The sequence below is a fragment of the Equus przewalskii genome, chromosome 13 (assembly GCF_037783145.1).
Source record: "Equus przewalskii isolate Varuska chromosome 13, EquPr2, whole genome shotgun sequence".
Classification (NCBI taxonomy): domain Eukaryota; kingdom Metazoa; phylum Chordata; class Mammalia; order Perissodactyla; family Equidae; genus Equus; species Equus przewalskii.
The window spans coordinates 27,814,458-27,836,982 of NC_091843.1; the positions used below are offsets into that span (position 1 = coordinate 27,814,458).

At 43.8% G+C, this 22,525-nt stretch overlaps 1 protein-coding gene across 5 annotated transcripts in view; it reads left to right on the forward strand.

Annotated features, from left to right (window-relative positions):
- Window positions 1–4,808: 4,808 nt before the first annotated feature.
- The window catches only part of SH3TC2 (SH3 domain and tetratricopeptide repeats 2), a 71,285-nt gene continuing 53,568 nt past the window's right edge, over window positions 4,809–22,525 (forward strand). For 2 of the 5 annotated variants that reach the window (XM_070569224.1, XM_070569226.1), the window contains exon 1: window positions 5,071–5,280. In XM_070569224.1, the coding sequence (XP_070425325.1) occupies window positions 5,229–5,280 (52 nt within the window). In that variant the 5' untranslated portion in view covers window positions 5,071–5,228. Of the gene's footprint in view, window positions 5,281–22,525 lie in introns of all 5 variants that reach the window. The other 3 variants (XM_070569225.1, XM_070569223.1, XM_070569227.1) reach the window with 3 other exon arrangements.

Consider the following 22,525-nt stretch of genomic DNA (forward strand, 5'->3'; position numbering starts at 1 on the left):
GAGGCTTCGCCTGCCCTTGACCCCAGGTTGGCTGCAGGAGCCAAGAAACAGGAGACTGATATTTTGGAAAGAGCAGTCAGCTCTCCTAGGTGAGGTCAGAGCCAGCAGCTTGGTGACCTCTGCCCTGGTCAGCGGGTCAGCGGCCCCGCCTCCCCCAGGGCTTTTCCTCCATCTAGGATTCTCTTCCCACCTATTTCTGCCTGTCAAAATTCTATCCTTCAAGGCCCCCAGTCACATACCACCTCCTCCATGAAGCTCTCTTTGCTTTTCCCATTGGGATGTGCTAGCTTCCTCCTCATATCTCCAGTATATCTCTATACGCTGACGATTCCCAAGCTTATGTTTCCAGTAGAGGCCTTTCCCCTGAACTCCACACTTGCGTATCCTACTGCCTGCTCAATGTCTTCAGACGGATGGTGAAGAGACTTCTCCTACTCAACATGTGTGCCCTGCCCTCTCAGCTGAGCTTGCTCCCCCTGCAGGATCCCCCATCCCAGGCCATGGCTACCCCACTTCTTCCAGGTGCTCAGGCCCAAACATGGGGAGCCATCCTTCTCTCCTCCTTCTTTCACAGCCGGCATCTAATCCCTCAGGCAATTCTGCCTCTCTCTTCAAAATAAGCCGGACTCTCACCACTTCTCACTACCCCGACTGCTACCACCCTGGCCCGAGCCACACTCTCTTCTTGCTTGGATTACTGCAATTGCCTCCCGATGCTGATTCTTTCAAATCCTAAATCACATCATGTCATTCTTCTGCTCAAAACCCTGCAATGGCTGCCATTTTACTCAGAGTGAAAGCCAACGTCCTTAAAATGGTCCAGCAAGCTCTGCACGCCCAGGCCCTGTTAGCTCTCTAACGTCATCTCCTACGCCTCTCCCTGCTCGGGATAATCTTCAGCTATCCTTCGAAATCCACTCTCCGCTCTTCTCTCTCCTGCTCTGTGCCCCCAGGAGGCTGGCCCTACAGGTGTCCTCAAACTGCTCTCTGAGCTTTGGCTTCCAGTTGTATTCAGCCAACGTGAAGATGGGAGGTGAGAGGATGAAGTATTTATTCCTCTGGCCCCTTTGCACACATGGCCTTGGCTGGGCCATGGCTGTGTTCCTCTGTCAATGGCACAGCTCCTGTCATCAGTCCTGAAGCTAGCTCTTGCTAGGTTCCAACAGTCACTCTCTCCTCTTGTCTCTTCAGGATTAGGGATGTTCATGCTTGTTAGTATTCCTAGCCCTGGAGTGCCTTGCCCTCCTTGCTGGTTTTCTTTAGCCTTGCCCACACCTTTATAAATGGCTCCTTCTCTAAGCCCTCTTTGCTCCTTTGAGGGTACCCTCTGCCTCCTGCCCCTTTCTCACTCTGCTCAAGTTATACTCTCCTCTGCTCTTCCTTATGCTGGGCACACCCCTGCCTCAGGACCTTTGCACTGGCATTGCTCTTTTCCTGGCAGGTTCTTTTCCTGAATGCCCAGGATCCTCCATTATGTCCTTTCAGTCGCTCAGTTGTCACCTTCTCAGTGATGACTTCTCTCCCTGCCCTTTTGAAAGTTACAGCCCCTCTACTCTAGGAGTCTCATTCTTTTTTTTCCCATAACATTTTCCACCGTCTAACATATTACATAACCTACTGATTTATTCTTCCCTCACTAGAACGTAAGTAAGCTACACGAGGGAGAGATTTTTGTCTGTTTTGTTTCCTGCTGTATCCTCACGACTTAGATCAATGCCTAGACGTAGTAGAGCTCTATGGATATTTGTCCACTGAATAATGGGACTTAATGAGTGCCGTGTTGTTCCTAGCTCTCCTGGGGTCTGCATTAATCTCCTAGGGCTGACCTAAAACACTCTCACAAACTAGGTGGTTTAAAACAACAAAAATGTGTTGTCTCATAATTCTGGAGACTAGAAGTCTAATGTCAAGGTGTCTGCATGGCCGTGCTCCCTCTGAAACGAGCAGGGGGCATCCTTCCTCGCCTCTTCCCAGCTTCTGAGGGCTTGCTGGCAACCCCCGGCAATCCTTGGTTTGCAGCTGCGTAACTCCAGTCTCTCCCTCATTGTCACACGGACTTCGCCTGTGTGTCTATCTCTTCGCAGCGTGTTTTTTATAAGGACACCTGACATACAGGATTAGAGGCCTATCCTACTCCAGTATGAATTCATCTTAACTTAAGTGATTACAATCTACAACAACCCTGTTTCCAAATGAGGTCACATTCCGAGGTACTTGGGGTTAGCTCTTCAATATGTTATTTTTCGGGGGCACAATTCCACCCATAACATGATAACATGGGCTTTCAGTTTCCCTTGAATTATAGTACCCAAGTGCATATTTTATTATCCCAACTAGATTGGAAATTTTCCAAGAAAAAAATTCAAGTTTACACTTGAAGGGGCAAACTGGCTGCTTTGGGGCTGGATTTGCCTTCTAGGAACTTGTGTCTGCCCTGAAGTACTGGCCCACATGGTGCTTTGGAAGATTTTCTGAATTAGTTTCTAAATATCTAAAAGTTTGGAAACTTCATCTGAAAATCTACATGTCTGGTTTCCAGAACAAATCAGAATGTCTGATCACTTACCACAGGAACATTCCACCATGTTCCTCGTTGCCTGGAGCCTCGCGGGGGCTGCTCCTGAGACTGGGCACTGCCCTCCTTGCATCACAGATTTGTATATGTCCTCTTGGTTCGGTTTCCCTGGAGAACCTTGACTAATACACTTTTCGTTCAAAACTATGTCTAATGCCTAAGCCCGTCCCGCCACCTCCATTGCTATCCCTCTGGTTCTAGCCATCATCATCTTTCTCCTGGATGTTATAATTGCTGCATACTTGGAATCCCAGTAGCAGCCTATTTTCCAAGGAGCAGCCGTGAGTCACTCATAAGTCAATCATGCGACTCCTCTATTTAACATCCTCCATTGGCTCCAATCTCACTCAGAGTAAAAGTTGAAATCCTAAAATAGCCCTCAAGGTCCTGCACAATCTGGCCTCCTGGTGCTTTGTCTGACCTTATCTCTATACCCTGCCCTGCCTCACTAGACTCCAACCACACATGCTTTTTCCCCTTAACATGCTACACATGTTCCAGCCTCAGGGCCTTTGCACCTGCTGCTCTCTCTGACTAGAAAGCTCTTTGTTCTGGCTAATTCATCTGAGCTACCCATAAGTAGAATAGCACTGGTTTCTTGCATCTCAAGAGAAGCAATGACTTTATCCAGAATGGACCATTCATTTCAGATTTGCCAAAATATGCATCTCAACAAGCTGCCTCAGGGTGTCATCTCTGACAGATGGCCTTCCATTGGTTGGTCTTGATCATTCATAATTTCTGATCTCTGTTCCTGCACCTGTATAAGAATGGCATGTAGGCAAGTCAAGGAGAAATGACAAGTCTCAGTATTTGTCATCATGAACAACTTAGGCCATGGTTTCTCTTCACTGTCTGATTCTCATGTACCTCACGAAGTTTTGAGTGGCTGCTTTCTAAAGAAACCTTTGCCCTTTTTTCTCAGGCCTAAGAAAACATCCTAATCCATACTTAGAACACTGTGCTTTGGTGAAGGAGAAGCTAGGGCATAATTTATGGGAAGTGGATACTTTAAACAGATGTGCACAGAGAAAACAGCCTCCATGGTGGCACTGTGATCAGAGAGACACTGTGCCCCCTGCACCCCCTGGACCCCCAGCCCTCCTCTCCTGGGTTTTCCATAAAAGGTCAGCTGGCACCAGAGGGGTCAGTATCAGATCACTGAATCCTTCCTCATTGCAGTCATGGAAAGAACTTGTACATCAGAAAAGTGAAGCTGCTGGGCTGTGGCATCAACTAGACCTGGCTCAAGTCCCGAATCTGACATTCATAAGTGGTGACGCCGTGGACAAGTTATACACCCCTCTTCGTTAGTTTCCTCACTTCCCGAATAGAGATGATAATGCCTACATTATGGTGCTGTTATGGGATTTAAATGAAGTCACGTATAATGAATGCCTGGCCCGTAGTCAACATTCAGTGACTGGGAGTCTGGAGGAGTCAGTATTGAAACTGAAGCCAGACTTCAGAGATGTGGCAAGACCCCATCACCTGGGGCTGAACTAGTGTGTGCAGTGGACACTTCTGACCTCACCAGTGAGACTGACCTCTAAGCTATCCTTTACTTTGTCACCCTAGTGCTCCTGCCAGAATATAAACTTGACCAGGCCTCCTCCTTCCTTAAAAATGCTCATGAGAATGACCTCAAGTCTATCCTCCAAGCAGCCTGCAAGGCAGGTCACCAGGATGCTGCCTTCTCTTGGCTCATACCTCCTCATCCTCCGGACCACTCACCACTGAGCTTTGCTCTAGCATTAGGAAACGTTAAGTAATTAGTGATCCTTGAGCTTGGTTAGATCAGTCATGTCTCTGTCTAACCTTGTTGGCATTCAGCCATATTTTCTCTGTCTCCTTTGGGAGATTTTCTGAAATTCAGCCATACCGTGTCAACTGCATTCCCCTGCTTTGCTCCTTATCCAAAATGGAAAAGACATTAGTCTGGTGTGACCAGTTTTTGTGCATACTTGTAGCCTTAACACGCGTGGCCCTTCATCCTTTGATCTGTAATATGCTGCACTCCATCAGAAGATTTCCCGGATTCCTTCTGACCAAGACTTTGGGAGCCAGCGGCTGGGGGTCGCATGTTCACCAGTGAGGGGTTGGCTCATGGATGCTGCTGGGGGTGAGGGGAGATGCTGTGCCCAGAGCTCCAGCTTCACTCGAACAGCCAAGGGAGGTGTTTGCAGAGAGCCTGGGTGGGGCTCCATCTCCCAGTGGCAGCATGGGCCAAGGCAGTCAGGAGGGAGCAAGAACAGCAGCCTTGATTCCTGGGATGGTCTCTGTCCTCCTCCCCCGCCCTGACCGCCCCCGCAAGAACCAACTGTGTATCTCAATCCCAGAATGTGAGGAATGTGCCACAGCCTGAGAGGCATGAAGCAATCTGCAGAGAGGCAGGGAGGAGCTCCGCTCCCCAGTCAGAGCCTGACAGTGCAAGGACTATGGGTCCTGAGGGCTGGGCTGCCCCTCCCATCCTCCCTGGGCCTCCTGCTGCAGCCAGGATATCAAAGGCTGCATTGTGCATTGAGCTGGGGCCTTGGTCCCTTGTGTGCCCGGGAGGAGGCGGGAGGAGGGACACTCTTGGAGGGCTGTCCCCTCCCAGTGCTCTTCTGGCTGGTGTTCCCAGGGGTCTCGGCCTGAGGAGGATGGTGCACACATGGGTGGCTGCTTCTGCATCCCCGGGGAGCCGAGTCTGTCCTGGGGCCCAGGTGAGTTTTCGGGGGGGCTCTGGCCTGTGGCTTGGCTGAGGTGGTTGTTTCAGTGAAGGCTCAGGGATTTGCTGGGGGTGGGGGAGTTGCTTTTCTAAAGACAGGGTGATGGTTGTGAGTCCTCGCTCACTCTTCTCTGTGCCTTATTCAGTATTTGTCATTCTGGCTTTGTGAAAAGGGAGTGAAGCCTGGGAAGCATCTGCTTTTCCTGAAGAGAGAGGCTTTGAGCTCACTCTGTGAGGAAGGAGTGCTGCTCTTGGCTGCCACTCCCAGGGTGTGACTAAGCCCTTCCTTCCTTTCTTCCCAGGATTCCCTAGGTCAGGAAGAGAGGTCAGGAAGTGAGTTCCTCTGGGACCATCGGTGGTCATAAACTTGGCCTCAGTCACTCAACCCTGTTTTCATCAGAGTTGCTGTTACTGGAGAAAAACAAGCAATTTCCTGCCTCCTACCTGTTACAGTGTGATTTTTTTCTTGGTATGTCAAATTGAGGCCACAGAGAGTTTTGCTCTAAGAAACTGTCAAGTTATCTGAGACTTGACATAGGTGACCAACCATTTTGATGTGCCTGGGACTGAGGGTTTGCCCAGGATGCAGTCAGTGTTAGAAACGGGGTGGTCCCAGGCAATTGGGATGATTGGTTACCCTAATGCAAACTCCTTCCTTCTTTTCAGAGCAGGGCCAAATGGGGCCCTGTGGTCGCAAGTACGGCATTTATCAGGAGGAGTGGTGGCTTTAGGGCAGGGAGGTGGATTGGGGGAGGACTTCCCTGGGAGATGGAAGAGCACTAAGCCGAGGAAGCCTTCCTAACAATGTGAGGAATCCACGTCTTCCTGGAGCCTCACCACGGTTCCTTGGAGGGGAGCCCGGGAGCATCCCCCGTTGAGGGCTTTCTACTCTCTGACAGATGACTTCACCTGCAGCCTTGTGACCTGGGCTCACAATGCGGAAGGCTCTAGAGGTCCTCAAAGCAAACCTGAAGCACCACGTTCTGCTTCCTCTGCTTGAGGTCCCAGCCTAGACAGCTTGACACCTCCGGGAGGAAGAGGCTCCCAGGCTAAGGCCACCTGGACCTAAAACCATAAGCAAATAAAGTCTCAAACAGTGCCCTTGGCACAAAGGCACGACCTTCAGCTATGAAACATTTTGCTTCTCCAGATTTCTGGGATTTATAAATTTTTCAGACCCTCTTGCTAAATCCTGCTGTCATTGTAGCCCATGGGTGCAGACACAGCACGTGGGTGGGAGAACACGAAGGATCACTGGTCTGCAAGTCAGGGAGTGGGGACTAGATGTGACTCAGTCTCTCTCCATGGGGGCAGGCATCATCGTGGGTGATCACCCGCCCTTGGAGGCCAGACTGTCTGGCTTTGATCTTGCTTCTTTGACTTGCCTTGAGCAATTTATTTAACCTCTCTGGGTTTTAGTTTCCTCATCTGTATATTTTATGATATAATTATGCCTTCCTCATAAAGTTGGGATGGGATGGGATTAAGTCTCTGTGTGAAACACTTAGCCTGGCACACAGTTAATTAAGCACAATAAATAAGTTAGCCAGATTAACTACATTTCCATGGCCCGAGCATATCATGCTCTGTCTCTAGGCCTCCATTTTGCTCATCTATAAAATGAGTGGGCTATAAACTCGGCCTGCGGAGGTGTCTTAGGGAGCTCTGCCCCCGCTCCCTGACCCCCAGCACTAGCTGGAGTAACTGCTTCGGTTTGACATTCTGTCCTTCAGCTCAAGATTCCATGTAGAGGAGTTCTGCAGCTCAAAACAACCAACCAATATTGGAGAAGCTTCCTCAAAGTTCTGATGGCGCTATCATTCAGTATTTTATTCTTTCCCCTGTTTTTTGCCACTGATAATTGCTTAGCATCCAATGAAACGCTGGATTCACTTTTTCACCAAGAGTCAGCTTGCTGTTTATTTCTATTAGGGCTTTTTGTGCCATCCCCCGATACTGTTCTCCATATTTGTAGGGGCTTTCCCTAGGGAGGTCGATATGCATATTCTAAGTCTGAAGCCAGTTGATATAAACATTCTCTTCTAGGTTCCCCTATTTGTCATAGAGAAATGGAACAAAGTAGGAGACACATCCTGGAACAACTTAATAGCTGTGTGACTTTGGACAGGTCTCTTATATTCTTCGAACCTCAGTTTTCTCGTTTGTAAACTTGATCTAATGGTAGTATCCATCGCATGGAGTTTTTGTGAGGATTAAATCAGATAACTCATTTCATGGATTTAGCACAGGGTCTAGCTTCTGATAACCCCTCAGTAATTGTGGGCTGTTTTATTGTTAGCTAATAGGAACCACTCCCACATCCCTTCTTCCTAATTCTGACGCCATTGGCGCAGGAGTCTGTGCTCACGTTTCTTTGGCTGTTTCTGCCATTGTGTCTGTTTAAGTGGGAGTAAACAGCAGGGACCAACGGTCCTTAGGGGTAAGGGAGGCAGGAAAAGAGAAGGCTGTTGATGGCACTGAGCCCTGGACAGCTGCCCAGCTGGTTTGCTGCGGTGTGACATGACGAACCTTGGCTCTGACGACCCCAGGTGCCGCATTCTCACGTGTGGACTCTGCCTGCAGCATCGGTCCCCCTGTGATGTTTCTCGTTTGCGCCATAAATCTCCCAATTGTACATAGAGGGAGGGTGAGTTTCTGATCAACTGTAGTCATCTCTGACTTTCTGGACCCTTGGAGATCCTTGCCATTGTTTAATAATAAACTACAGCTGCTCACTTGGGGCCACAGAGCAAGTCATGCCAAAGTTCATTGGTCTAAAAGCTTCTAGCACTTCCCCCTTATCTTCAACACTTTCTGAAGAAATTAGGCAGACATACATTCTTAAACAGAGGATGAGGGAGAGAAACATTTGCCTCCAATGATCTCTGGTGTTTGTCAGTTTCCTTTCCACCTTTTTGATAAATACGAATCATCGGGATAACAACAGTCCATCCATGGTGAATGCGGACAATAGTAAATGATGCTTCACATTTGAACTTTAAAAACTCGTGAGTCATTTTGAACTTACTGATAATAGAGACTATTAGAACAATAAACCCACCGTCTAGCTTTCGCAAATTTCTTCTTTATGCCACATGAGCTTCAGAGCTTCTTTCCTTCTTTCTCTTAACTTTTCAAAAAATAAGACATTACAGATACACTTAGGGTCTGCTGGTAGTTCTTCCCAATCTCATCCCCTTTTTCCTTCCCCCAAATTAATCCCTTTCTTGAATTCAGCAGTTTTGTGCTTTTATTACATATTCATGTACTCTTAATCATCGCAAAGAATTTATTTTGAAGATTTTTAAACTTAGACAAAATATCATTATGCAACTTGCTTTTTTTCCCCTCAAGATTATGATCTGAGATATATCTATGCATATAGATGCAGCTGTAGTTCTGATCTGATATTTTTTCTCACAAGGACAGTGTGAGTTTTGCATCATAAAAACTGCTGGTGGTATGCTTGCCAGGTCGAAGAAGGAAAAAGTATGTGGGTGGAGGAAAAAAAGCACACTGGGAAACGTTTACTGTTTAGTTCTCTTCCTAAAGCTGGAGGCGGCAGTGGATGGGTAGGAGCAAGGAGAGACTGAGAGAGGAGAAATGGGCGTGAATTCTCATTTCTGGCAAGTTTCTGTGAGTGATATATTTCCTGGATTAGAGACTTTAGACTTCAGTGTTCTGAGGTCAGGTTAATGTAATGGAAACAGCAAGGTCTGCACCCAATGATCTGGATGGCTTCTGACTGTCGACGAAAATAATCCATAACCAATCTATAAATGGAAATTTAAGTGAGTTTATTCTGAGCTTAAATCTGAGGATTATAACCCAGGAGAGTCTTTCCACAAAGGAACAGAGCACTCCAAAGAAGTGGGGGTATACAGGGTGGTTATATACCCTCAAAGAGTATGTTTCACATATGATTGAAATGTCCCTTTTACAATAGTCACAAGGCTGCTCTGTCAGCACAGCAATTGATGGAAACGGCAGATAGGTCTGCTGTCTCAGTGAATGCGCGGGGTGGCAGGTGTGTTGCCTCGGGCTGGGCGGTCACAGATGAGCACTGCAATCGGTTCCCAGCCTAAAGAAAGATGCTTAATCTTTAAGGAGATGCCAACGTTGGGATGGAGAGAGAAGTTGCGCCTTTATCTCAAGGGCCTTTGCTCTTGCCGTAGGGAATCTCTAAAGCAGATATACAATGCATGCTCAATGGCCTCGATCAGGCCCTTTTGGAAAGACAAGGTCAGGCCGAATTAGGTTTACACAAAATGGCTTCCTCATATACTCTAATATATCCTATTACTTGCCATTTTTACTTGTCATTTCCCCCTTTTGATCTCTAATCTTTCGATAGAAAGCATTGATGATCAAAATATTGTCCCTCAGCGCCAGGGTGGTTGCTGCCTGCCCTGGGTCCATCATGACCCCTCGGTGCTAGGCTTTTATTTCATTCATTTGCCTAGTCGTCCACGTTGGGGGAAATAGTGGACAAGTATAGAGTTATATATATATTAACAGAGGAAGCGTTTCATATGTCATGTAATTTCCAATTAATTTTAGATTGTTGCACAAACATTGTATATGTGCTTTTCTATGACAGTTTACATTTACCTTGTATATGATTATAGAACAAGTACAGTAACAATAATAACTCAGCATTTTAAAAGGATTGGTCTGAAATGAATTCTTAGTCATAGTCCCTATCAGAAAAAGAAATTTGTCCAGGGTTATAAGACAGATCAACCATCTCAAGCTGTCGAGCAATCATTACTTTAGTGTGTATGCCACTCTTACAACACTGAGTAAAGAAAACAACAATTAATTTGAATATTATGACTAGTAAAAGAATTCCAAGAAGTAGTAGAAATAGGAATTCCAATCCGGATCGGAAAAGGGAACTGATACCGGAAGGGAGCTAGCCAAACAATTCAAGACTGGGTGTCGGATCGCACAAGGCATCCACTTGCTCCTTCATGAGTTTCAGCAGAGATGACACATTGGAAGATTCATCACATGTAAAAGCACAGCATCTAGTCTGAATGCTTGTATATGTACCACCTTGGGATGCAGTAAGAATATCTAAAGCCATTCTGTTTTGAAGGACAGCCCTTCTCATTAAAGACATTTCAGTATTTAATAAGGCTGTTCCTGCTTGACTATCATTAAGGGCTTCTTGAGTCAATTTAGTCAGAGCTTTCATATGTAATAATGACGTCTTTTAGCCCCAAAGAAGAAGCAAATATAGCTGAAAATATAGCCATACCAGTGGAACACTGAACAAGCCCATCCGGCCTTAAAGAGAGGGAGATTGGCAACAGGTTTTAACTCAGCCTGACTCCTTCCCTGCTTTTAAAGGAAACTCAGGGTGCAATGTTTTAGCCATCCAGGCAGTAGGAAAGGCCAAAGATTTGTTCCACGTAACCACTGAGTTCCATTAGGAGTCACTCGATAAATGCCTGGCCTTCAAGACCAGTCTGTTCCAAATTAATCCCTTTGATTAAGTATAATAATATTCCAAACAAATTATAAAATAGGTATACAGTTTAAGCATAACAAAGGTTTAAATGAGATATAAGGTTGGGAATACAGACCTGGTCCGGAGTCTTGGGACAGCTGTCTACAACAGATGCCGTCTTCTTCTCCTCCTGGTATGGTCCTTTTCAACAGGGCTGCAAACAGTTTTATTTGATGTCTCTTTCAATAAATAAATTCTTCAGGTTACAGTCCAAGATCCTTAATTTCTGGGAATTCTCTGTGAAAGAATCAGCTACCAATCTTTCATTTCTTTTAAGTGCCTTGATGAGACCTTGACAATAATGTAAAATGTCTCCTCTAAGTAAAGTTGGTTCATACATTCCTTCGTTTAATTTCATAGGCCGTCCGGTTATTATCGCGAAAGGAGACAGTCGATGTTTACCAAAGAGTGTAGATCTAAGATTGAGGAGCGCTAGTGGAAGAGCCTTCGGCCATAAGAGATTAAATGCTTCTGAAAGTTTTGCCAATTGAGTTTTGATTGTGTCATTAGTTCGTTCCACCAATCCCGAGGACTGGGGATGGTAAGCACAATGGAAATGTTGCATTATTGGCCAAATATTACAAATAGATTTAATTATTTGTCCCGTGAAATGAGTTCCCCGGTTACTATGTAACTCAGTAGGAATTCCCCAAACAGGAATTATTCTCTCTAATAGTAATTTACCTACTGTTAAAGCCATTGCTCTTCTGTAAGGAAAGGCTTCAATCCAATGTGAAAACATGCAAATCATTACCAAGATGTATTTATATCCTTGAGATGGTGGCATTTGGACAAAGTCCAATTGCCATACCTCAAAGGGTCCCTTAGCAAGAGGAAAGTGGCCTTGTGACCCATGGAGTGGGTTTTTCCCCATAAAATCATCTTTTCAGGTGCCCAGTGGGTTAATTGTGTATATGCTGGAGCAGTGGCAATTGTGCTTCAATAGGTACTATGGGTTTCTTATTGGGCCCGAACCACATCTGTGAGGGGGTGTCAAAAATTCCCCCTTTTGACTGCCATATCTATTTCTCTTGTTCCGTGGCAATTTCTTGAGCCTGTAGAAGGAAATCTTTTACTGGGTTAGCGGAGCTAATGGGAAGCAGCAGGCATTCTTGAGGCTGGACAGCGTATCCAGCTTGATAACCGTCCTTGTTTATCATTTAAGTAAGATCCATTTGTAAACCAAGTTAAACAATAGAATGCAGTTGTGGTCTTCTCTCCCTTGTGATGTTGGAAGCAAGGTAACAAGGTTAATGGTTGGAGCAAATTATAAACTAGTTCCTGCGTCCAGGGGGCAGGCAGTCAAGAAGACTTCTAGATGTCAGAGTCAAAGCATCTTTTTGCAGCTTGAAATGTCTCTGATGATGTCATCGGGCATTCAGGTATCTTTTTGAGTGGCTTACAGCTTACACAGCAACAGATAGGAATCTCTCTTAAGTTTCTCTCAAGTCGTTCAGCTTCAGTTTGCAGGGTTTCAGGAAAAAGAGCATATTCAATTCTCAATGATTCCAAATGAAAATGAGGTAAAAATTGAAAACATTAGTTTGGAGGTTTGTAACCAGATATTTCAGTAGAAGAATTCAGGATTCAGTCCAGTTCACAGGTGGAAAAAGCCTCAAAGACAATTAACAGAACTAGGATCTAATATCCACAAATGCATATTATAGTTTTTCACTGAAACATAATTCTTCTCTCTAAAATCACCCTCATTTTTACCAAAGATAGTCAAATTAAGACTAATTGGTTTGCAAAATAAGTTTGGTTTCAAGAAACTTGGCTCAATTATTTACATAAGTGCAGCAAGAATAGCAGTTGATCATGTAGGCTCTTAAATCTGCTTTGCTGGAATTCTTTTATGAGGAATCTCAGATTGAACTTTAAAGACCTCTCGAGGCCAGGAAAACCAAGCCAAGAACTTGCCGTCAGATTCTGCCTGCAGTACCTACAGATTTGGGTGGATTCCTCTCTTCTCGATGTCCCCCCAAAATATTCTGAGGTTCCTTGCACCTGCCAGATAAGCAAGCTTCCTTACTTACCAGGCAAGATTGCTGGAATCTCTCTCTGTAAAGCAGGGTATCAGGCCCATATTTCCAAGTGTCTTTATTTCCAGAAAGTCAACCTTATTCCTCAAAGGCAGTATTGTCATATCTGAGTCTGTATGTTTCTCTCAAATATGACATTCCAGTCAAAGTTTTGGTAAGATAACAAATGTGTCCTGTTATAAGGAGAACAGATTCTTGTTGAACTTATGCATATAACTATATTGCCACGAAATAACCATACTCACTCACAAAGAGTTTCCAAATTCTGGAGGGATCAGGTAGGGAGAAAAAGATAAATGTTTCAGTTCTGCTCATAAAGTTATAATTTCACTAAATTGCTATCAGGCATAGTTAGCAGAAGAGAAAAGAGAAAAAGATTTCCTTAAATCTGAGAAAACAAAACAACACATCAAAAACAAAATTTCAAACAAAAGTCATAAAAAAATTATAATCATCCTTAGTTCATTCAGTCCTGTATGATCTGTTCTTGATCTTAAACTTCTGTTAGCAGTTTTATGAGGTCATCAGTTTTTCTATTAGATTTCTGTAATTTCTTACCTAGTTCAGTTCTATGATCTGAAAGTTTGCCAGAAAACTGTAATCCAGAGTGTGTCATAGTCTTTTCCATGAATTCCTCCTAAGATGAGACATATTTGCAAAAGCAAAAAGCATCAGAGTAAAACAACTAACTGTAAACAACAAAAGACTTAAAAATGACAATTGACAGAGAAACTTAGCTATTTCTGTGATATATAACACCTTAAACTAATAATTAGAATTATGGCTGATAGCCAGGACAGATCAGAATTTTAGGAATGTTATATAATTTTCAAAACACTTATATCAATAACATTTACCACATAATACCAACTAAGAAAGATTATCATCACTTATCAGACAATGCTTCCAGTATAATTTAACAGACCAAATAAGCTTAATTAGTTTAGAATCTTCCACCTTATAGGAAGAGAGAGCAAATTTCTCTGTGAAGTCCCAGGGGCCCTCTCAAAATCCTCAAAGAAATCCTCCTCCTTCATCCAGGTCAAAGGAAAACCTTTATTTAGGACTTGAATTTTTTTTTTTTGAGAGAGAAGCTTGTCAAAAATATCAAAAGATTTTTAAAACACTTATTTAAACAACACTCACTGTGAAACAATGCTTAGGTATCAACAACAAAAAAACCTTAATAGAGAGACCTCTGTCTTTTTGCACCTAGGAAACATAAACATAGATACAACAAAACATAAATCTTTTGTAAACTTACTCAGAAGGAAAAAATCTTTTATAATCTCTTTATCAAGAGCAGACTAAGCGTTTAAGAAAATTATCCTTTTAAGAGAGAAAGCCAAATTCTAGTTTTTGTACCAGTTTACTTTTTCATATTAAAACCCACTTACTTAATTAGATTCATTTCAATCTTAGCCAACTTCACCAGGCATAAAACTCTTTTCAGAATTTCTTTCACAAACCTTCTATAACTTCTTTTGCATTCAGAATTTGTCCCATGCTTGCTTTCTTCCTTCTAGTACATTAGGACAAATTTATCTTTCTTAACCGAACAAACAAAATTACTTCCATTCTTTATACCTTCTTTACTGAAAACATACATTTTAACTTTCTTTGAATGCACAGCTGTTTTTTTTTATTAATTTCCAATAGCTTTAATTATATATGTTAATTAGAACTTTTAACCATTAACAGACAAAAGGTTAGCAATTATGAATTGTCTTTTATATCAGCATTCTAAACACTTCATAATTTCTAAGAACACGTCACTTTACAGTAAAAGACCCGAAGACTTTTAGCATCTCTGCAATAAAAAGCCAAAAGTAGATAAACTTAGATGTTTAGCAATGTTTGTGTTCTATCCAATCCCAAAATGACCCAGATACTCAGATTTTTATCACTTAGCAGAACTCAAGATTGTTACCAAAAAGAATTTGGAAGCTGTTTTTTCCTCCCCCTCCCCCCCCTTTTTTTTTCTTCAGTCTTAGGAATTAGTAATGGGCTAGGTAGTAGTTTCTGGAGAGGGGCGATGATAATCCCTTTTGAGATAAAGGAACTGGGTGGAATCCGAACTGCCTCTAGAGCAGTATTTCCAGTCTTGCAAGGATTTTCTAAGGACAGTTGCTCTTGATTTCCCGGAAACTGGATTGTAACTTGAATGACATTCTAGGTTGATCTACCTGTCCAATTGCATCATAAAGGCACAGAGAAACCCCTCAAGTTTTCTCCCAGCTGGAGTTTCTGGGGCATAACCTATGCAATTGAAAGTTTTTCTAATTAGTTAGAATGCACCCAAGTGGTGAGTCTCTGGGGATGCTTACGGCACTCCCCATGGCAGTAAAGCCAGTGTCCGACTGACGGTGGACTGGAGAAGGGTGCAGAGCCTACAAAGGCCTGGAACTGGCTGGAGGCCGGGGCTCCCAGTACCAGGGTTGAGAGTTAAGTCCCTGGCAAAAGGTTCTCAAGTTTTTGATTTTACAGAAGGTCCAGGTTCTGGTCAGGTCCAGCCTGAACTTAACCTCAACTTGGCGACAACAGAAGAGATGATGAGTAAAACAGACAAAGAAAGGAAAAGAAGAGATCGAACCTTGCCCTCATGGCCTCTTCCAGAGGGTTATCAAGATAAGAGTCACACAACAGTTCCTGTGCTGGGCACACAATCCCAGCAGGACAGTTCACAGAATAAATCACAGGTCTCCTACCCTCATGACTGACTCAGTAGGTGACTAAAATACTCAATGAGTCAACTGTCAAGAGAGGGCACCCCACTTAGGGTTGCTGGGGTGATCAGGCCTGGAAACTCAAAGTTGGGGCTCCCGGGGGTGGAGCCTTTGACTCTTTAAAGATTTCTTTGTTTCCCGGTTGCAAAGCTCAAAAGGAGACGAAAATGGCCCTTGTAACTCTAAGAGAGATGAAAGAAAAGGAGCCATTACCTTGAAAATTCCCCCATTGGGGTTCCTGTAGCAAGGGATGATGATTTCAGGGCAGATGGGGTCTGGTTATTGTGCGGTCCTATAACTTTAGATACGAATCTGGTCATATAGATCGGTATGTAGGTGAGGATGCCCTGGACTTCTCTCCCTGGGGCAGCCCTAATTCAGACCATAAACTTTAAAGACATTTGGGTTGTTCTATTCAGAAAAACTTTTTGTAAGCGCTTACTTTAAGTCAATGGAATAGAGCTCTTTAGAAATTGTACCATCCGGAGGTAAAATATAAAAACTTTTGTGACATGTATAGACACACACAGACAGACAGAGCAAAGGTTTTCCTTATATTAGTTAGGTGTTCTCATAGCGGACCGCGGTGGAAAAACTTGTTTTCCCAGTTTTTTCCTCTTTCTCTCTTTCATTTGGCTTTAGCAATCTGGCTTGGGATCCCCCTTTGTTAAGCAATTGCAATCACAGCATAAAGCCAACCGGAGTCTGGAGGAAAGGCTGCCCATTCGGGAACTGATTCGGACTGTTTTAGAAGCTCGATTTCCTGCTTCTCTTTTAATTTCGTTTTGTTATAAAGTCCAAACAACTTCTGAGGACAGTGTAGTGGGTCAGAAGTGTGCTGCTTGTGAGTGTTACTCCCTATAAAAGGTCATAAACACTCTCTTACGTGCCTCGGTTTCTCCTCCGGCAGTCTAAAACCAACGTGGGGCTCAGAGCACGGGGTGACCAGCCCTTATGTGCGCGTCCCCGGACGAGCCTGTAATTAATTACCATGAGTGAGAGTGGAGTTCCCTATGGGACCGCTGCACATCGTGAGGATTGATCCTCTGACACTCCTGCTGAGGTCCTTAGTCACCTAAGGGCGCCTTTTGGTAAAGGCCGGGAGGAGCAAATGTCCGTTTTCTTTGGAGCTGAACACGTTCAGTCTCTCATTTCTCTATCAAGCAGTTTGTTCAGACTTTGTAAACACAGTTCTTTCCAATTTAAAGCCAAGTTAAAAACGTCAGCCTTCTCCATTCACTCCCAAGTTCCTCTAGGCTCCTCTGGCCTAGCAAATTCCTCCTAGGTTCCTCTTACCTAGAGTATGTACCAGTACCCCTTAAAAACCTCTAGTCTTAAGACCTTACCCAGCTCATATAAACTCTTGGACCGTCAACTTAAAATAAAGAAGTCCGGGTTTCAGAAGAACTCACCAGGGTCACCTGAAGAATGCAGTAATCCGGGGGGCTCAATGGGCCCTTATTGGTACCAAATGCCAGCTCAGTGTAGATTCCAGGTGGCCTCCGGTGGGTTTCTCTGAAATCCTGCCATGACTACGCCAAGAACTGTCGACGAAAATAATCCATAACCAATCTATAAATGAAAATTTGGGTGAGTTTATTCTGAGCTTAAATCTGAGGATTATAACCCAGGAGAGTCTTTCCACAAAGGAACAGAGCACTCCAAAGAAGTGGGGGTATACAGGGTGGTTATATGCCCTCAAAGAGGGTGTTTCACATATGATTGAAATGTCCCTCCCACAATAGTCACGAGGCTGCTCTGTCAGCACAGCGATTGATGGAAACGGCAGATAGGTCTGCTGTCTCAGTGAACGCTGCGGGGTGGCAGGTGTGTTGCCTCGGGCTGGGCGGTCACAGATGAGCGCTGCAATTGGTTCCCAGCCTAAAGAAAGATGCTTAATCTTTAAGGAGATGCCAATGTTGGGAGGGGGAGAGAAGTTGCACCTTTATCTCAAGGGCCTTTGCTCTTGCCGTAGGGAATCTCTAAAGCAGATATACAATGCATGCTCCATGGCCTCGGTCAGGCCCTTTTGGAAAGACAAGGTCAGGCCGAATTAGGTTTACACAAAATGGCTTCCTCATATATTCCAATATATCCTATTACTTGCCATTTTTATTTGTCATGACTATTGCTAACTTGCTGTGTGACCTTGGTGAAATCACTACTCCTCTCTGAGCCTCAGTTTTTTGATAGTATAATTAGAAGTGGAACTAACTGATCTCTTAAATCTCTTCTAACATTCATTTTCTACAATTATTGCCTCTTCCTCATTGTCATCCCTCATATTCAATACGTGGAGATTCCTTCTCTTTTCTTACTTTCAAACACAACATCATTCACTGCATTCTCTCACTTCTCAGCAACAGGATCACAGGCCACTTCTCACATTCACATCCCTAGATTGCCACAGAAGCTTTTCAGCTGGCCTCCCTGTCTGTCCTCCTTCCCTCTCCCTGTCCTTCCCGTGCCCCTTTCATTATGCCACTCCCATGCTCAAGAATGTTTCATGACTCCCTATTGCTTGCTGTATCCATTCTAAATTCCTCTGCTTGCCTCACAACGTTCTCTCTATCCTACCTCTACTTTATTAACTTTAGGCCCATGATCACCCACCTCTCTGGTACATACAGCCTGGCCTCTGCTGTCTCACGAGCATGCAAAGCTCATTTCCTCCTCCCCTGCTGATCTCTTTACTGGTAACCCTGCTTTCCCCTCACCCATAGAAATCTACTGAGAAAGTAAAAAGGAACCCGCAGGCTGGGGGATAATATTTGCAAACCACATATCTGATACTTGTATCCAGAATGCAAAAAAAAAAAAAACTCTCATAACTCAGTAATGAGAAGGTAAATAACCCAATTAAAATGGGACAAAACGTTTATACAGACACTTTCATTCAGAAAATTACATGGATGGCAAGTAAGTGCATGAAAAACAGGCTCAACATCATTAGTTATTAGGGAAATGCAAAGTGAAACAATGAGATAAAACTGTAAACCTATTAGAATGGCTAAAACTAAAAAACTGATACTGTCACGTGTTGGTGAGGATGTGGAGCGACTGGAACTCTCTTAGGTTGTTGATGGCAACGCAAAATGGCACAGCCACTTTGGAAAGTGTTTGGCAGTTTGGCAGTTTTTAAATAAATCTCAGTGCTTTTTGAATTGAGTGTTAGCAACATTTTCTGACCAATAATAATAATAATAAAAATGAAACTAGCTTTCACAAAAAGTAATTTATTGATTCATAAATGAAAAGTCTGGGAGCTGTTTGCTTCAGGTAGGGCTGGATCAAGATATTCAAATAATGTCATTAGGAAGTTAGCTTTCCTAAGCTCTCTTTGAACTGGGTTGGCCTCAACCTCAGGCAAGCTTTCGCCCTGTGGTGGGCCCCACAGCTCCAGACTGTCACATTCACAGCTCCAAGTGTAGTGGAAAAAATCTTCTCTTCCCCTAAAAGTGCTCATGAGGGGCCTGGGACCAATTCTCATTGGTTTAACTTTGGTCACGTGGCCATGGCACAGTGTAAGCTGATTGGCTTATTCTTGAGTCATGTGCCCCGCTTTGGAGCTACGGATGGAGTCAGTCCCATCTGAACCACATAGACTGGGTTCACATGGGTCACATGGCTAATGAAAAACCCAGGGATTGAGTCCAGGACAGTCTGATTGTAGAGCCTTTGTTCCTAGCCACTTTTCTACCTGCCTCCAGTGTTAGAAAACAAATGCATGCCCCTTACAGAATATTTGGAAAGTAGAAAAAAGAATAGAAAACATGATTAAAAATGACTCAGCAATGACCACCATAGACCTTTTGGTTTATTTCCTTTCAGTCACTTAAAAAAATTGTATATTTTTCCTGAAGTATTTCATTCTGTACCATAGTTTTTTATTGCCTTGAATCATCTCTGGCTCTTTTTCAAGGCCCAGCTTGAGTCTTCAAATTCCTTTATGTTGAAATATAATTCCCTGCGTAAAAGTACTCCGTAACCTGCAAATCCCTGTGCAGCTCTCAGCTCTTCTTCCTGTGATAGAGTTCACTCTAATTTCTGGATTCCTTGCTGCTTCTCCAGGAGCTGCCCTCTGGCTCGTGGGTCCCAAGGCCTCTGGTGAATCAGCTCTTTCTACTCCAGTTTCTTTCTTTCTTTTTTCCCCCTGCTTTTTTCTCTCCAAATCCCTCCAGTTCATAGTTGTATATTTTAGTTGTGAGTCCTTCTAGTTGTGGCATGTGGGACGCCGCCTCAACATGGCCTGATGAGTGGTGCCATGTCTGCGCCCAGGATCCGAACCCTGGGCCGCCAAAGTGGAGTGTGCGAACTTAATCACTTGGCCACAGGGCCGGCCCCCTCTACTCCAGTTTTTCACACTCTGGAGGACATCAGAAATCCCCAAGGTGCTAATTAAAAAGGCACATCCCAGACTCTACCCCTAGATATTTTGAGGTAGAGTAGGTAGAGAAGGGCTCCAGGAATATTTTTAATTCATCTTTTATTAAAATTTGCCATTCATACAGAATTGTGTATGAAATTATATGTGTGCAGCTTGGCGAATGTTCACAAGGTGAGTATCTCCATCCATGCTGCTTCCTGTGGCTGTAATTCATTTATTCTCATTACTGTGTTGTTTTAATTGTACACACTATCATTTATTTATCTATTCCAGTGTAGACGAATATTTGAGTTCTTGCCAGGTTTTGGCTGCTCTGAATATTTCAGTTGATGTGTTTTGGTGAACATGTGTGTGTATTCTTTTGGGTATGTACCTAGGAGTAGAATTGCTGAATCTTAGTATATGAATACATTCAGCTTGAACTAATACCGTCAAAGAGTTTTCCCAAGTGAAAATTTCCAAAATTTATCCTCACACTTGCAGTGTGTGTGAATTCCAGTTGTTGTGTATCCTAACACACACTTGACTTTGTCCGTCTTTTCATTTTAGCCAGTCCGTCGAATGGTGTTCTGGTGTGGTTTTAATTTTCATTTCCCTGATGAGCTTGAGGAAATTTTCACAAATTTATTTGGCCATTTGGATTTTACCTTTGGTGAAATGCCTATTTAAGCCGTTTACTCATTTTTCTAGCAGGTTGACTACCTATTTCTTACAGGTTTTTAGTGTTCTTTATATATTCTGGATTCAAGCTCTCTGATGAATATACATATTGTCTATAATTTTTTATACTCTGTCACATACCTTTTTTAATTGTATCTTTGATTAACAGAAGTCCCTAATTTTAATGTATTCCAATTTATCCATTTTGTGTGTGCCTGTGGGTAATGCATTCTCCATCCTGTTAAGGAAGTCACTGGCTACTCCAAGTCATGCCCATATTCTTCTATATTTTTCTACAAATATTTTTGTACAGGTATCTTTTAAAAAACAAGCACCTAAGTAATTCTGATGCAGACTGTCCACAAATCACTTTCTGTGAAACTCTGATTTTCTGCTCTACATAGCACACATCCTTTAAGAGTTGTGTGCCTTGCCCTCTCCCCAAGCCAGAGTCACCATCTTGGACTTCCTTCTTCAAGGTTGGCTCACCTCATGGGCTCTCATCACCCTTAAGCCATTGTCTCTTCTCATGCGGTCTTACAAAGCAAAGGGACACACACCCAAAGTTTGCCAGGGTCAGGTGTGAGTGACCTGACTCTGTGGGGACCCTGGCAGCCAGCGAACCAACGCCCTGCAAAGGGGCAGCAACCACTCAGCCCCAGCTGACTATTGCCACATGAGAACAAGGGCCTCAGGCTACAGATCTTCCAGTTTTCAAAGCAAAGCCAAGCATTTGGGTTATGTAAAATATCCTGATTTCTAAATGATGTCAAGCAATTCAAACTTTAAAAATTCACTGTGTGGGCAAAAAAAAAAAAAAAAAAAAGAAAGGAGAAAAAAAGATGTTTGTGGGTTTGCTATGGCCTGAAAGGCCTCTTGGTCTACGTCTCCAGACTTTGTCCTAGAGTAGGGAAGCAGGCTGCTACTCCAAGTGTGAGCCTGAGACCAGCAGAAGCATCACCTGGGAGCGTATTAGAAATGCAGAACCTCAGGGGCTGGCCCCGTGGCCGAGTGGTTAAGTTTGCGCACTCCGCTGCAGGGCGGCCAAGTGTTTCGTTGGTTTGAATCCTGGGCGTGGACATGGCACTGCTCATCAAACCACACTGAGGCAGCATCCCACATGCCACAACTAGAAGGACCCACAACAAAGAATATACAACTATGTACCAGGGGGCTTTGGGGAGAAAAAGGAAAAAAAAAATAAAACAAAATAAAATCTTTCCCCGGGTGACTCATACACATATTAACATTTGAGAAGCACCAATCCAGATGTGTGGTTCTCAGAACTAGCTCAAATTAGAATCACTTGGGGAACTTAAAAAAAATACCTATGGCTGGGGTGCACCACCAGCCACACAAATCAGCACTGCTGGAGATGAGGTCTAGCCACTGGCATTTTTACAAAGCATGCTGGGTGATTCAAATAGGCAGCCAGGGTTGAGAAGCACTGACTTAGATCAATCCCTCCTTTATGAGTGGGAAAAGTGAAATCTCAAAGAACGGACAGACGAAATGTCTTGCCCAAGGCCACTCAACAAACGTAAGGGAGAGTCTGACTTATGCTCAATTTCCCATCTCATGATTCCCAAGCCAGTGCCTTTTGGCTACAGTTACTTTATGTTCCTGGAGGCAGAACTACAAAGTGATCTTGCCCAATGATAGCTCATTCCCTCCAGCTTTCCAGCTAAGCTGTTTAGCTTTCAGCACTGACCCCTGACAAGATTTACTGGATGAAGAGCTGTGAGCTAATGGGCCCCTTTTCTGCCTATTCAAGCCCAAATCCATTTCATTCTCTCTGTACATCGCCCAAAAAAGTGCTAAATGCTCCTGCTGTGAAGCACTGGAAGCTCTTCCCCTTGGGTCTCAAAATCTGGCTGCACAGGCACAGAGGGAGGCTCCTGGGAGCAACA